Source organism: Notolabrus celidotus, chromosome 5 (assembly GCF_009762535.1).
Source record: "Notolabrus celidotus isolate fNotCel1 chromosome 5, fNotCel1.pri, whole genome shotgun sequence".
Lineage (NCBI taxonomy): Eukaryota > Metazoa > Chordata > Actinopteri > Labriformes > Labridae > Notolabrus > Notolabrus celidotus.
In genome coordinates this window covers 10,152,590-10,170,346 of record NC_048276.1, presented here as the reverse complement: position 1 = coordinate 10,170,346, position 17,757 = coordinate 10,152,590, and the positions used below count along the sequence as shown (strand labels likewise).

General features: G+C 39.5%; 1 protein-coding gene across 1 annotated transcript in view; it reads right to left on the bottom strand.

Moving 5' to 3' along the window:
* cadm2a (cell adhesion molecule 2a) overlaps window positions 1–17,757 on the bottom strand; it is a 282,932-nt gene that overhangs the window by 47,269 nt on the left and 217,906 nt on the right. Inside the window, exon 3 of the mRNA XM_034684257.1 lies at window positions 5,211–5,363. Coding sequence (XP_034540148.1) covers window positions 5,211–5,363 — 153 coding nt within the window. The remainder of the gene's footprint in view (window positions 1–5,210; window positions 5,364–17,757) is intronic.

Here is a 17,757-nt window from a genome sequence, read left to right as displayed (position 1 = left end):
ACAGGTTTAAGTGAAAACCATGTATATACATTCTCTTTTAGTCTTTACACATGTGGGCATCAGTCACTGCTTGTGTTAACAGAAGAGACCACAAAGTTGTAAAGAAAATGTTCATGGCTGGCCTTTCCTATAATGAGTGCTTTAAGTGTGTAGAGTCTGCCCCTCTAATGTCAATGAGCAATAAGTCTGCCTCTGGCCGAGTGACTGAAAGGTCTGTCAGTCAATGCCATTGACTGACTCTGGCCTTGTCCGTCTCACCACCTCTTGTAAGGTTTATTACCAGGCTTAAAGGTCGTCCTGTTTTCTGTGTACCGTCCTTTTGGGAGAACAAACTACAAACAAAACCCAAACAACAGATATCATAGCTTGTAATTTTTTTAATGCGCCTGTTTTTGTGGAGAAATGTGTGGTTTTCGAGTGCAAGTGTCACTATATCTGAGGACTGTGCGTGTATTAGAGTGTGAATGAGTAAGTGTGGCTTGACTCAGAGAAGTGTTAGATGGTTTTTCTTCCAAACTGAACGAGAGCAGATCAAATACAATGTTCATCTTATACAGTCACGTTCCCCTTGGGTGGCTGGAGGCTGCAGAGCTTTAATCTTTCTCGCCGTGTGTGTGTGATACGTGCACATGTATGGGTGTGTAAGTGTAGAGCGTTCTGTGTGTGTGTGTGTTTCTCTGCTTGGCTGTGCATCATGGATTTGTCTGTACTGTGGTGTATGTGTGTGCGCGTGTGTGTGTGTGTGCATGACTATTTAAGCATAACCAACAGTGTTTTCAAGACATGAAAAAGAAATGAGAGCTCGATTTTTCTGATGCATGGTGGGAAAAAGGAATAATGGATTTCACAGATAATTCCTGTGGTCATTTTGATCATACAGCTCTCTGCTGATACACATGTTTTATAAATATGTATCTGATACTTATACACCATAATTGAGCATTTCTGGGGGTGGTTAAAATATATTTGATGATAATGAATATTACTTAATTTGGTGATTCATTCAAGAGGAACCAAAGTCTACTATTCATGGAAATATTCAACTGACAAAGTTGAATCCCCAAAGAAGGGGAAGACATGCAGCAAATGGTTGAGGCTGGGAGTTCACCCTGCGACCGCTGCGGTGAGGACCTTAGCCTCTGTACATGGGGCCCGTGCCTGAACCACCAGGCCAACGGTGCCCCGTTTTGAGTATTTTTGAGTGAGCATGCCAAATCTTTTCATTTCAACTTACGAAACAATATTTTTGAAGTATTTCTGCTAGTCCATTTCACAGAACCAAATTTGCATGATCAATGACCAAATAAAGGAAAAGGCTTTCACTGCTCACATAGCTCAGAGGAAGGCAGAGTCATAGACTTACTACTAAATGTTAGTTGACAGATTTACATATTTATGATCCTACTTTTCCTCTAGCATCATCATATTCAAATTTTGAGTTTTGCACTAAATGTCTCAATAACTGTTGAAATGAAATGTTCGATTTTCCCTCCGAATAACCCAAATTAACTTCAGCAACTCCTTACCTTTAACTAATATTACCAACATATGGTGACATTTCTAATTTGTAGTCTACTTTGTCTATAGACTGAACGTACAACTGGAAATACATTTAAGGATTAGATATTTTCATCTAATTTATCTTTCTGAATTAAGGTCATACCATCTGGTTGTAAAGATAAAAATACATTTAAAAATTAAAATCATGTTTCTTCTTTCAACTGTTTCGAGAAGTGAACTCAGAAAAAGACTAACTTTCACCTCATCCACAGCTCTACTTCTTTACAGTGCTAATTAAATAAGATAAGATAAACTTTATTGATCCCCCATTGGGCTTTTTTTTGTTGCAGCAGTTTTCAGAGACAGGGGGGTATCAAAATATACTTACAAAGATAAAATAGAATAATTAAAGGTAAAAACAATGAGAATAATATAATATAAAATATAATAAACATACACTATACACTATGGACGCTTCCTACTTGTACATAGTTGAGTTACTGCACAGGGAAGATTGCACCAAGTTGCAGTGAATGATGCAGTGAGCACAGCCGCAGAAAATACAATAGTTACAGAATTATTGCACAGCTATGACAAGACGTGTTTGGAGTATCTGCACAGCTTCTTATGAATTAGTTATAAATTAGTGCTGGTGTTTAGCAGTCTGATTGCAGATTGGATGGATGACCTGCCGTAGCGCTCTTTCTTGCAGGGTGGGTAATAAGCAATCACATGCATGCACACTAAACTGAAATGGCAAACCTAGCATACGTTAAGCCTGTCAACACATGGTGACGTCATTCTGGGCATGTTAGCATCCTGAAGTTAGCACTACACAGTCACTCACATAGCATATTAGTTTTGTCTGTTTGTCCCATTACGGATTTCTTACCCTAGAACTTAAACCGTAACCAAATAACTGCCCAACATGTAAGTGGTCATATATTTAAAACATTGTTCATTGTCACATTGTCATGAGTAATCTCATGTTTGTGCTCATTCACTAGAATATTTTGAGATGTTCTGAATGAGGGTTTATTTTTTATTTTGTCTGCCATTTTTTTTAATGTTTTGGTGTTCTTCTCTCCAGCACTCAGTGTCCTGAATCTGTGGTGGATAAACAGGACATTCCGCGACCACGCTGCATGTTTATTAAATCTCCCTCTCTGTTTCCTGGCAAGCTCCATTAACTATTGTTCAATATTGCAAAATAATTTTCTCCATATCCTTATTGAGCAATAGCTTTTAATGTGTCTAATTCACTGAATGCTTGTTAACACAGAAAGCCAGTTAATGGTCCTGGAGTGCACTAGCACATCTATTAACATTAGCAAGAGCTAATTGGCAGGATAATAAGCCTAGTGGCAGGAAATGAGACAATGTTTGTGTGGGGTGGTGATCACAACACAGACATTACCAGAGGCCACGACAGGATGTTTTTATTGTCTGCAGATACAGGCTTAAGCTACAGGCCGTTTTAACACAGTCGATTTGTTTATTTTTGTTTGTTTTAAAAGAAAAAAAAAAACACCATTAGGCGGCAATTTGTTTGAAGCGAGAAATACAGAAAAATACATACAGCAATTTGAGAGTACTCAAAGCGTGACCTTCGCCAAGGTTGCTCCATTGTCCAGGGGTGCTTTTGTATTATTTCAATAACCTAATACAGAAAATTGAACACGCATTATAATAAAATCATTGTATTAGTGTGCATGAGTTTCCCAAAAATAGCAATTGCAAAAATGTTAAAAAGTGACAAATCTCATGTTAAGAAATGCTCTCAGATAAGAACAAAAACTGACACTTTCACTCTTCTGTGGTTTATTACTTTTCCCCAATTGTCATCAAAACCCTTTATTTTGCAAATTGTGTCAACCTATTTCAAAGTATCAAAATGATCTAAAGAACATTTGGTCCATTCCCTCACTTTTCTTACTTGTGACACCAGAGAAATAAATGTAGTTCAGTCTCACAGTGACTCCTGTTTGAGTTCTCTAGGGTTTCTTACAGCCGTCTCATTCTGAGATCTCAGCCGAAAGAAAAATAAGACTCATGTGAGTTCTCAGTTTCGTCTCAATACAAAAGGTTTGCTCAAAGTTTGAGTTCTTGAAAATGTCTGACAGATCAATGCTCATAAGGGAAAGATGAGAGTAGTTCAAGCTCTCAACTATGTCTCAAAATGATCTCAACAGTAGAAAACCCCAACGTGAAGTCTCATAGAAGTCTTACGTCATAAGAATGTCTGCACCACGCTGTCAGAAATAGACAAGTCATGTTAATTCATGAGATGTACAAAAACACAAGTGTTGTATATACACAAGTGTGTACTGCTCGTGGAACCATTGATTTCACAAGCAATTAACATCATTCCCTCTGAGGTAAAACAGTCAACTGGACTACCTGAGCAACAGAGAAGCTTTTGACGTTGTCAGCCGGCCGTATTAGCATGTGTTCTGTCATGCAGCAACATAAAACAAGAGAAATGGGGCACCATTGGCCTAGCGGTCCTTCTTGCAGCAGTCACAGGTTCAACTCCAGGCCTCTATCATTTGCTGAAAGTCTTCCCCTACTCTCTTCTCCCCACATTTCCTGTCTCTCTCCATCTTTCTTATCCAATAAAGGCAAAAAAATACCCCAAAACACATTTAAAAAAACAAAACAAGGATAATAATCAGGGTAAATAACGCCAAGAGCTGGTCTTCTTTTCAATATTCCACTTGGCTTTGGGTATGTTTGTGTTTACATTCATTGTCATGGTTGTAAGCTGTAAAAGTACGCAACATCTGGTATATGGCACTTCTCAGTCAGCTTGTCTTATTGGTTATTGCAGTAATTCCATCAAAGGCAGTCTGACTAGTGATCGTAAATATCAAACATGTTTGGTATTAACAATTCCAGATCAGGGAGGCTCTGACGAGGTCGGGAACAGAAGAGTAGTCACACTTGAGGGTCATTTGGACAACTTATCAGTTATGATAAGCCCTGAATTAGGCCACGCCCCCCTGATCGACGAAGGAGTTCAATCAGGCCCCAAATCAGGTGTAAGACTTTATAGAAAACTTTGAATCTTTCATGAGTATCTCTGTTTTTATTTTTGACATGTAGTATTTAGTCAGCTTTGGGAGACTGTAGCGTACTGGTTAGCACTACTGCACCATCAACATAACATCACAGGTTCAAATCCCAGTAATAACAATAAGCACATCAGTAGCAAGAAACCTCAAAGACGGATCAGATATAAGATAAACAAGATCTCCAGCAGAGACTAAAGCGAGATACAAACATGAGAGCTCTAAATTATTGCTCAAACTCTTCTCATTCAACCTCATTTGTCTCACAGAAGTCATAACTCTTCTTGGTTTTTATTGCTCCCTCAAGAGCAATTAAGTTCTATTTCTCCTTTTTGTCTCGCCAGATCAAAACGAGAAACAAATCAGCTGAAGTTTTGTTCCTGCACAGCTCTTTGTAAAATATTACACGCTGCATTTTGGGCCCTCACTTTGTTTAGTGATGTATAATTGTTTTAAAATCACTAAAACTTTAATGCACCACACAAAATTGCCTGTTCTACAAAATGTGCCTGAAAGCTGAAAAGTAGAAATTCTGTGAAATGTAGAATTTTGTGGATCAAAGAAAGACAAATCACCGAAACAAAACTCAAAATACTTTTCTAAAGCAGAGGTAAACTTTTGTTGAGTTCTTGTACTTACCCAGAACAGTCAGGTAGGCTTTGGCTGTTCTGACTGGCATGGTGAAGAGGGAACACGTGTACATGCCTTCATCGGACAGCGTGACATCACTGATACTGATGGTAAGCTCTGACCACGTTGCACGCACCAGCTCGATCCTGTTGTCCCTTAAAGCTGCAAAGAGACAGAAGGGGAAACAGGGAATTAGTGCACAAAACAACACTGCTACAGAGAGTGTAGTGAGTCATGATTTAATGCACAATTTAAACTTTTGAACGATTCAGGCGACGTTCCTCGTTTTGTTTATGTAAGATGCTCTGGTTCTTGTCTTATTGTCCCTCTTCTGTGTTTTATATGAGATTCATAAAGCAGAAACTGTGTACAGCTTGATGTCATTCCTATATATATATTTTGCTTATTTGGGTACAGTCTGCACACACAGGCACAGTCACATAGACAGAGGAGAAGGAAAGAGGCAGAGTCGAAGAGGCACACTGAGAGACACTAACGAATGTGAGGTGACAGCAGCAGATTATATAGGGTGCAAACACGTCCATATTGTTGACAAAACAACAGCAGAGTGTCATCTTAACAGCACACGCACATTAGTCTTATCCCGCAGCAACACTATAAACAAGACACAGTACACAGCCATGAGAAATGGACATTTGAATTTATGAATCTGTGAAAAATGTGATAACTGCTCTGTAACCACGGCTGTTTGCAGAAGGATGTGCAGTTTTCACCTCTTCATTTTGAAATGCATACTTGTAAGTGAGGGCCGGTAATGAAAAGTAGCCCAACTGATAGCCACACTGAGTTGTGCGGGAAACAATGTAAGCATGAATAGATTAAAAACAATCAAAAGCTGGAACAAAATGTGTTTTCAAAACTCAACTTTCTGTTCATTCTGAAAAAAGATGAATCAATGCAACACCGGTAACCACGCTCATACAGACTCCTCCAGTGTAAAACCTTGTAGACGTTTTACTTATATGAAAATGTAATCTTCCAAAAGACATAATGGGAATGGAAATCAATACTGCAATAACAGGCTTTGAAAGAGAGGCCTAATGACAATTTGGCACAATGTGAGGTTAGAAATGGATCTGCTGAAATTGCACGAAAGTTACTTCATTGTCTTCAAAGTGGATCATATCTGAGATATAGAGCGGGCTGGCACTAAGATCTCAGAATAGGGACCTTGGGAATGTCTGGATTTATGCCTGTCATGTCAAAGGGTGCGCTGCAAAGCACAACACACACTTTGTACGTTACAAAAAGGCATTGCAAAATTTCAGATGTGCAAATATCTCATTCTTTCTGTTTGAGTGGCCTTGGCTGCTCTACGTTCTATTCAAGTCTTCCTTTTGTAAGTACACTACTCTCTGCAAAGCTCATTCAAAATGAGCAGTCAAGGATACTTTGCTTTCACTCTACATCACCTGTAGCACACCTTGTTCAAAGTGCAGTTTGCGTGTGTGTGATGTGTGGACGGGTGAGTGTCTGTGTTTTTGGGGCACAAATCAAAAGAAGGAAAAGTATGACGTGTGCAGGTGTTCTTATTTTCTTTCATGTGAGGCTGAATTAAAGAACATTTGTATCTTATTTCAGAGAAATCATATATACAAAATAATTGAGGCCGCAGCTTTTTAACCTCTGCAGAGATCTAAGGAGTGAAGGCCATTACACAGTCTGTTTGTAGAGCCGTTAAAAGAAGCTGACTGACTTTGTTTCAACATCTCAAAGACATTTTTCTTTCCAAATGACCTTACCTTTCCAATTAACAGTGACTGTGACTTCTTCTAAACTGCGAAGCGAAACAGTTTATACCTCATCTCTAACTCATCTGAGTAATAACAAATCTATTTAAAAAGTATATGAAATGAAATTGTGATTCTTTCACTCTGATTAAAAACATACGACAAATTAAAACATGCACAATTAGAAATAACTGGAACTGTACTTAACATAATAAATATATGTACCTGTATAAAAAACCCCACAAGAACTTTAAAAAATAAATAAAATGCTTCAAAAACTTTGAGTATTTACTGCTAAATTAATGTCTTAATGGTTTATTTATCACAGATCTTGAGATCGATTGCTTTGGTCTGAACATAGACTGTATATTAAATGAACGTAGTATCTGTGATGTCACCCATCTATTCTTGAAGCTAATCAGAGGTGGGTGCCATATTGGAAATGCTGAACTCACCCTAACTTCTGTCAAGCTAGTGTGAGGTAAAGTGAGTTTTTTTTTTGGCCTTTTCCCTAACAGCTACAGGGTACCTGCCCATCAATCAATTCAGCCATGCCCTTATTTGGGCAAAACTCGTAAATTGAAAATCTTCAAAGATAACGAGTTGTAAAAAAATTCACCCCTAAAATTGGCTTTTTTTGAATGGGTGTGTAATTGGCCTCAAGTGGACGCTCGATTAACTGCAGTTTTTAGGACTTCCTCATAGGCTTCATATTTTAAGACGGGAGGTTGCTGCTTTTTCTGTACCATAGACTGTATAAATAATGGACGTAGTATCTGTGATGTCACCCATCTGTTTCTAAAGCGCTGTTTTGAGGCCAATGATCGGCGGCAGCCACATTGCTGCTGTTGAGCGATTGTGATGTAAAGAGGCGGGCTTTGAGCCTCCTAGCCAATAGCTACAGTGTTCCCGCCTGTCAATCAAGTCAGCTGTGCCTCTCATTGGAAGACTCGTAATCTTAATATATTTTAAATTAACGCGTTATGAAAAAATTCACCCCCCGTACAGTGTGAGCCGATCGAGAAATGAGCTATCCAGACTACACTCGTCTTTTGTACCAGGCTGGAAACATGTTTATTTCTTCTGTTATGATCGGCTTTTTTTGAATTGGTGTGTATGTGGTTTCCGGTACTTCTTGAGCCAGCCTCAAGCGGATCCTAAATAAACTCCAGTATTTATCACTTCCACATTGGACTCATATTTTCAGACTGGAGGTTGCCGCTTGGTCTGTACCCACATATTTAGGGTAATGTGGGGTTTTTTTGCCCTCATGTGACTGCAGTTATCACTGAGGAAACATAACTATCTCTTCTTGATTATTTCTCACATTTCTTTAAAATATGGTCTTAGTTTCTAGCACGGTAACTTTGCTGTTATGACTTATGACACACGATGAGAGGTCAGGAGAGCTTGGGAAACAGTTTGTATAAATTTCAGTTTAGCATAGAGAAGAAAAGCATCTTTGTGAGTGTGTGTGTCTGTGAGCCCCTGCTAGGTTACAGAGGAAACCCTGTGGCAATGTTGAGTGGAGCCACATTTGATATGAAAATACAATTACACGTCAAATATTTTGCATTGTTGATCGTACACACCTCACACGATTTGTGATACGTTTTATGAGTATTAAGGAGCTTAAACTATTTTGAGTCGGCTTACTTCCTTCTTGAGCATGAACATGTGTTGATGTGTAAAGTGTTGTGGTTGTATAAATAAATACCACAACATTTATCGCTGAGTAAACTTTGATCTATAAAATCTATGTTTTTCTCCCCGTTTCTCTGCAGTTGTAACACCTGTAGCTCAACCACAAATTCAAGATGTGCTTATTTTCTTTCCGTCAGATTCAGCGTGTCACATCCGATCATTTGAAACAATTCCAGTCTCTACAGTTTCAGCTGTGTTTTCATCCTCTTACTGCTCTAATTTGTCAGTGACGGGTAAATGTCTACCCCCTGAGGTGACTTTGAAAGGAGGCGTCGGGCACATGTCGCTGCATTTTTTTCACACCTTCTGTGTATGCATTGCTGCATAACTGACAAATGTAAAGAAAATATGAGAGAGCGCTCCCACTATCTCATGTCATTGCTATGTGCTATGGGAGGGATAGTTTTGCTTTGCTGGTGCCTGACTAAACACCTACAGTGGATGGCAGCAGGGTTGTAATCAGTTTGGCTAAACGACAGCTGCTCTCCCTCGTTTATTATTGCATTTGTTCTGTACCTTCCACATCCCTGGAAACACCGGTTATCTCGACATGCTGTGTACGGAGCCTGAGCAGGCGTGACACGTTGATACGAGCACATGACATATCTTTAGACTCTGCTCTAGTGACAGAACATTTCTGTTTCTATGTGCAATGCAAGACCACCGCATTGGATTCACGCACTGCCAGTTCAGTTAATGGTTGGACCTGTCCTGCAGAGATAGTTCCTGCAGTGTGTGTACACACAAATGTGTACACCCAGTCGCATCAGAGAACAAACTGAGACAAAGAGCAGATTATTTGCACTGATTGGAGACAAAGAATAGGTTCTATTTGCCTCTGCGTATCTTCCTGTCTTTCTTTCTGTCAGTTTGTCTCATTCCTCCTACCTCCACAGACCTCATTCTGTCGACTCATGCAGCTGCTCTAACCTGCAAATGTGTACAAGTTTAAAAAGGTTTCTTTTCTGCTGGTGACTTATTTGCTTTGGGCAAGGAAATAAGAGCAGGCGAATGTCAAAAAATACTTTCACTGTTGCTCGCTTGCTTGCTGTGGCGATGCAACTCGACTTGCCTCTTTGAAAGTATAAAATATTCTGACTTTAGATCTGCTTTAGCGAGGTAAAACATAACATGACTTGAGAATCTGTGAGTATTCTGCATGTATAATGAGATGGCAAAACTGTAGCATGACTCAGCTGAAGGAATCTGGTTGAATATTTGGAAACATGGAGACATCCTGTCAATCATCACCTGAATGACACTGCAGTAATGTGCAGGATGTCGGTCCTCTTGATTTTTACTATCTGAAGATCATTTAGATCACAATCTGGATTTAGTAATCCAATCATGCTGAAAGTGTTATTCTGCATTTTCTCAGTGGTTACAGGCGGGGATCAGGTTTTGGCCTGGATGCCAGAAAGCAGGATCATCCTGATCCCCCTGGAGGGCTGGATTTAGAAACATGAAAGGTGTTGTATAAAACCATGAAATTATGATATTACTAGCGGCGATACTTTATTTTTTTTAAAGCTTATTTGTCTCATTTAATTTAGGATGGACATAAATCTAAATGAACTTCATTTATGTAAAACTAGGTATTTTTCAATTCCCACATTTGAAAGATTTTCTTGGCTGACATTAGCGATCCTTCAGACTCGACAATACTAAGCAACTGAGCACACACATACAGTAAAAGGAGTGTATGTGGAGTGTTCTTCAAGGAGCAGTACTGGGCTTTTTGTCTGTTTCTCAGTTTTTTCTCAAACTTTGTACCTCTTGTCTCTCGCTCTGTGCCCAGTGAAAGGTTGGATATCGACAGAAGCAGTAGAGAAGAGGAATGTTTCCTTTGCCGTAGCTGCTCACCATCCATTAGAGACCATTAGTGCCAACAGTCCTAAATGTATTCATGCTGGATGGCGCTGTTGACAACATCAAAGAGTGGTCAATTTTTATTCCATAATAACAAATGGATTTATGTAGAACCTTCTTCTCTGCACATTTAGCCTCACTCTGCCTCCCTCCAGGCATATAAAGAGAGAAACCAGGAAGCCAAACTGCCCTTAGTATCAAATTCGGTTTGTTAAAAAAATGGTCCTTACTGTTCTTTCTGTTTTGCTGTCACAGAGTTTACTGTTCACCTGTGTGTTTCCTACCCTAATCTCAGCACAACAAACACAGAGGAGTTCCCACTATGATTCTGCAAAACTAGATGTGGTTTGTTATGCGGAAACCCACTGGGAGCAGAGGAGAGATTTCTCATCTTTTTACAAGTGCTGTTGACCACTGGCTCAGAGGACACACCCTGGAACGCTTCTCTGACTGCTCAGATAACTGAACATAAACAGCTACAAAGACTCCCTGCTTCCTAACAGTACATTCAGTGTGGAACAGAGGAGAAAGAAAAGTTGTAATCATCATTTTTTTAAGAAATTCTGCAGAGGATGAGAAGAAATGTGCGTCTTTGAAAAGAAAGACTGAGGCTAAGAGAAGCAGCACAGAGATGAAGGTTAAATGTCTCATTACTTTGAATTTAAAAGTGACATTTTTATTCAGTTCAGTTAGCTCAGGCACTTTTTTTAATGTGATGTGACATGTAATCATAATCACTGAAGGGTTAAGTAAATTGCACATTGCTCTGTCATAGTAAACTTTTTTTTGTAACCCCCAGCAGATGCCTCTTTCCAACATCCTGGTGATAAATAGCTTTGTACTACATATGGCACTGTATCAAGGCTATTTGACAACTTATGAATGGTGCATGTTTGTTGGCGCACCTGTGGTACACACCTGTGGTTCACAGGTGCAACAACAGGTGCGCCAACAAACATGCAGACATGGTGGTCCACGCTCTTATTGTTTCTGTCATAATGATCACTTTGCCTTCTCACGCATTGATGCACAATGCACTTGTCCAATTTACAACACAGATTATTTTGGTGCGTATATTTGTTAAAGCCTGTTCTGTTGTTTCTTATTTTGTTTTTGTAGGTTAAATTTATTTATTCAAATTCATGTTTTTTCACCTGTCAATTTATTTTCTTGTGTGCACCACTAGACCACAAGGCAAATTCTTTATAAAACCCTAAAACTGTTCAATAATTGATCCGCCTTCATATTTCAAGCACTTTGTTTACAGGAAAATGACAAGAAGGCAATCATTTTTTTTTTTACCCCCTTTGATTCAGACCAAGAAATCAGACCACAGGTGTGACTGCAGCTTTCTAGTCCAAATTGTCGATTATCACATGCAGGTGATGGTTGAGTGATGCACCACTATGTTGCCAGAACCTTCCTAATGTTAGACCACATCAGTGTGCAAATGGCTGCAGCACACCAGCAGCACAGTCTTTAAATCTACTACGTATGCTGCATGTTAGAGTGTGGTTAGGCCACTTAATTCTGTCCGAACCCGACCCCCCAATTCAACCGAGTTGGATCCACACATATTGCAATATCACTTTTTATGTCTGAATCCATCCCAAGCTCGATGCAGTTCACTGAAATCGGTTAGTTAATTTAGTTGAGTTAGTCTTACCCATAAAATGTATTAAAAAAATGAATGTAGTATCCGTGATGTCACCCATCTGTTCCTGAGTGCTGTTTTGAAGCCAGTCATGAGCGGGCGCCATATTGGAAATAATGAACACAACCAAATTTCGTCTGAGCAGGTGTGAGGTAAAGAGGCAGGCCTTTAACCTTTTCTCTAACAGCTACAGGATGCCCGCCTGTCAATCAAGTCAGCCATGTCCTTATTTGGGCAAAACTCATACGTCTAATTATCTTTGAAAATACAGAATAAAAAAAAAACAACCTTGTACAGTGTGTGCCGATAGAGAAATTAGCTACTCAGAGCTAAACTGTTTATTGAACCAGGCTGTTAACATGTTTATTATTGCTGTAGAGATCGTCTTTTTTGAATTGGTGTGTATGTGGTTTCCTGTGTTTCTGAAGCCAGCCTCAAGCGGACGCTCAATGAACTGCAGTTTTAGCACTCCTGCATGGGCTTCATATTTTAAGACCTGAGGTTGCCCCTTGGTCTTACTATGTCACCTGGTGGTCATTACTGTGGTATTCCAGTCATAAATGAGGGCAACCCATCTGGGTGCTTCATCTTTGAGTTTTGGCCCCGCCCCCTTTTGAGTGAAACAGTCCATCTTAATTGACTGGCGGTAAATGGAAACTCTGGGGTCTTTGGCAATTTAATAGCTTTAAATAAGAAAACCTTTTATTTAATGGCTATCTAGAGTAACAATATAACGGCCAGTCTGGTAAACAAATAAATAACGACTTCTCTGATCAGCGAAGCAATGTTTTCCAAAAATCAAATATCCACAGCTTTAAAAAGCAGTGGGTGAGTAAACATTCAGTTTTCATGCATGTGTGTGTATTAGAGGTAATTTCATTCATAAACTACAGTACAGGCACACGGAGTGCATGAATAAGCAAACAGCCATGACACTAAACTCACCCAGTTTAAGCCTATCATGTTTGCACCTGTCAATTCATCCCTTTATTTCCCTTTTCTATTTCCCCTCCTGCCCTTTACTCCGCTATCCTTTCCTCTGGCCCTTCTTCCTCCTCCTCCTCCCTCCCTCCTGTCCCTTCATCTACCTGGAGACTGTGTGTATTAGTATAGAGCCTTGGCAGGTGTTTGCCAATTCAGGTGACACAGCTTTATAATGAGAAAAGTGCAAATTTCAGAATATACATTCAGCTGCCTCTGTCTGGATGTGACTGTTCTCCTTTTCTTGTCAACAAGCCATCAGGGGACTCCAGTTTGTCTGTGGGAATGTGTGTGTTTCTTTGTGTTTGTGTGTGTGTGTGTGTGAGAGAAGGTGTTAGAGGCCGATAGAGAGGAGCAACAGAATGCAATGTTTACGGAGTAGCTTAATGTATATTCTGTATCTCAGCCATCCCTCAACCTCCATTACCTGCTCTACCTTTCTGAGGAAACACCGGCCCTTTTAAAATGTAAAATGTGCCACACTCCATACAGTAATTGGGTTGTGGAGATTTTTTCCCGGTGACAGAAATGATTTCCTTTCATCAGTTTCTGGCTGCCATGCCGAGTTCAGTGGGACACCTCCGCCGGCCCTACTTCATTAAGTCCTTGTGAGAAGCAGGTCAGCCAGAAGACAGCTCCCGCCTCTACACCCTATTGTATTTTGCGTAGGGATACTTTTTCCCCCCTCAGCTCAGGAGCAGAACAGGTGCCTGTGTCTATAAGGAGTCCCATGGTTTTCTGGGGTATCCTTTAAAATGACTTTGAAATCTTTTGAAAGACATTGCACAACGTTTGAAAACCCACTTATTTCTTGTTTTAATATAATGGGGGGAAAAACCCTCATGCTCAACTCTGTATTTTCAATCTATTTAAAAATGATCTTTACAGTTTCTACTCTCCTCCAGAACTTTCTTCCAGAAACAAGAATAAGGCTGCCACTAAGTGAGAGCTAATTATTCCCATTTGCCTCGGGTATTTCTCTCCACACCTCACATATGATAAGTGGCTCTGCTAATAATGGCAGTAATAACTAGATCTATTGCTTCATTAGACAATGTAGTCTTTCTCTCACACTCCTCTTTTTGTAGCGACACTACAGGAGAAACAAAGCCGATTTTTTTTGCCTGACAACTGGTTCTTTTGATCCTCAGGGAACGCGTGAAGTCAGATACAGATATCTGCTTTTTATTATTGTACCTATTTGAAAGTGTGAGTACAGAGAAAACACAGGTAAGCAGGGCTTTTAAGCAAATCAAGATATAAGTGCAAATAGACGTGTGAAAGAAAAAAAGGACTCAAGGTTAAAGAAAAGTTTGCTGGTGTCTTTCAGAGGTGATAACCGCATCTGAAAGCGCTCATAAAATGCCTCCTTAATTCCTCTCCTTTATCCCACCAAGGCCTGCTTTCCTGTCTCCTTTTTCCCTCTTTTTCTTCTCCTCATGTTTTATGGTCCTTGTCTCAGAGAGAGGGGACTTGTTAGGGATCTTTGGAGATTTACAGTCAAGTTTTTTCTATCAGAGAGAACACCGTACCAATCTTCAGACTGATATGAAAGGATGTTTCATAGAGGCACTCTTCCAGGAAATACGGAAAAAAAGAGAAGAAAAAGACAGCTGTCTCAAAAGTTTAACTTTGGTTCTCAGATTAAGTTTGGAGAGAAAGTTCTGCTATCTGTTAAATAAAAGTCTGTCAGGCATTTCTTATTTTGTTATTTACTTTTGGAAAACTTTAAAAGCCTATCCCCTAAATTGCTCAGGCACAGATTCTGTGAATGCATCAAAGCTTTCATAGATGTATACTGGGGAGTTGGAATGCTTGACATTCCTTATGCACACGTGTATGTGAGCTTCCAAACACACACTCGCACAGCCAGCAAATTGATTCCGACAGCTGAATATTTGACATCTGAGGACCTGAAGAGATTCATATTCAGCAGCTCAAAGGCCTAAAAACGAGCAGTTGGCCCTTAGCTGTTCACCTGGAACGCTAATTTTAATGTTTAAACGCATTCAATCAAACTGCAAATGGTTCAGCATAGGCAGAGATGTTCACCACAGGTACAGTATGCACATTTGCAATTTAGAAAAGAGCACAGACATATCATGCGAGAAAAAAGGAAAATCTTTGAATTCATGAATGCTTTAGCTAAGACTAACTCAAGGCCATATATGTGACCTATAAATGTGCTCTATCTGGCACAACTTTAATTATCAAATAAAGTATTTTAGTTGGAAAGAAGCCAAAGACCTTATAACTTAAATCCACATTCATTATAATGGATTTGTTTAACTGACAAGTAGTTATATCAGAAGAATAGAGGACAGTATCATCGGCATAACAGCATATAATTGATGGGATGCTTTTGATGCGCATGGACATTAAGTTCCTGGAGATAAAGGTTCATTTGAGCTGCTTTAGACGTCCTCCTGCTGTGGACGTTCCAGACTCCAGCTGATTCGGACGTGCTGGACTCCAGCGGCAACAGCTTCTACTACTCGTCTCATCACTATCACCGCTCCCTCTGTCTCTTGTTCTCCTCTATCCCTCTTTCCAGACCCATCTCAGCTGAGGCAGATGGCTGTCTAACATGAGTCTGGTTCTGCTCAAGGTTTCTGCCTGTTAAAGGAAGTTTTTCCTAGACACTGTAACTAGCTAAATATTGCGAGGTGCAATGCTCATGATGGATTAAGGTGGGATAGGATTGAGTCTTACCCTGCCTTGAAGCTGGGTCTCTGTTCATAATTTGACATAGAGTACGGTCTTGACCTCCTATGTTTGTAAAACTGTATTGAGATACTTTTGTTGTGATTTGGCGCTATACAAATAAAGATTGATTGATTGATTGATGGATTGATGAATTGATGGATTGATGGATTGATGGATTGATGGATTGATGAATTGATGAATTGATGGATTGATGGATTGATGGATTGATGGATGGATTGATGGATGGATTGATGGATTGATGGATTGATTGATTGATTGATTGATGGATGGATTGATGGATTGATGGATTGATGGATTGATGGATTGATTGATTGTTTGATTGATTGAGATAACAGTTGGGAGTAGAAGTGCTCAGTGCAATGAAATTAATGTTATTTGATTGCCTTACATCACAATCATTGCTGCATAATTAAAACTTTTGGATCATGAATTGAGTTAATAAGAAATAACATGCAGTCTCTTTCAAGAATTAACACTAGCCACTTGGAATACAATCCTTAAAAGAAATACCTCACCACCATGAAGCAACTATTGTCTGTTTTATCATGCTGCGCACCCAGATCGTCTCCACAATGACAGAATGAGTCACATCCTAATGTCGTACGGCTGATTAAGTCACAGCTGACGCCCTACCTGAGAAACGTCTAGCATCTTTTCTTTCCATACATCTTCCAACGCATTATCAAGCTAACGTATTCAGCGAATGTGTGCTTTGATGTACTTTGTGAGGCTTTAAAGGAGAGGTGAGTAAGATATTCTGGCACATGGTAATGCAGGGGTGGACAGATGGTTCCAGAAAAGCAAGAGGGATCAAGTTAAGGACTGCAGGAATGAAAGAAAAACAGATGTGGGTGTTGGAAAAGAAATGAGATAATAAGAGGCTGGCAAATTACGGTGACCGTGTTGAATAAATGATCTAAATGTCATACTTTAACCAGTGCTCACACATGATCAGTCCACTAAATGGGCCTGCAAATATAACCAGGAAAGTAATTACACATAGGTTCTTTCTAGTGTGGGAATAACGAAGAAATTGTAATTATGCCTCATTGCAAAATTTCTCCATTCAGGAAATAAAGCTATTATCATGTCTTGAATTACATGAAACCAAAAGAGCAATTTGTTAAACGATATTAGCCTCTTTTGAGTGGTATAAAAGGGAGAATCCCTCTTGCCCAGTGCTCATCTCTCTCTCTCTTGCTGTCGAATCACAGCTTAACTCCCTCAGTGAAAGTGATGGAAAGGACAAAATTGGCTACTTTGGGGGACAATGACTTATTCGAAATTCAAACAACTCTTCACAGCCATTGGAGCGCCTTTGAGAGGACGGAAGACAAGAGGAGCCTCTTTCATCCGACTAAACGTCTTCGAGGTGAGCCTCAGCTCCGACATTAAACAACAACAGCTGAAAAATCGACACCACTCAAAGGACTTTAATGGAGTCAGCTGCTGCATTTGTCTTTGAGAAACCAATATGTTTATGCTAATGCTCTGTGGCTGGCTTTAATAGAGGATGGAAGAGACACTCTTTGAGATGCGATAGATATGTAGGCACAAACAACAATCTGTTGAGTTAGACAACAGACATTACAGATTCAGCTCGGATACAAAAGTTGTTAAGATAAATCTGCTCAAGACAAAATTATATATTATTTTGTTGTTTTTCACTTAAAGTGGAATTTTTGAGCACATGTCTCGACTGATGCTTGCTTCCAGTTCTAATTCCTGATTTGAATATAAAACTTGTACTTTTCAATCAGCCAAGAATTCATTGATTTGTTCTGAAAAACTTACAAACACTTTGATGAAGAAGTTAGATTTTCAAAAGCAACTTCTTCCATGTAAGCATAAAGAAAATATACATATATAT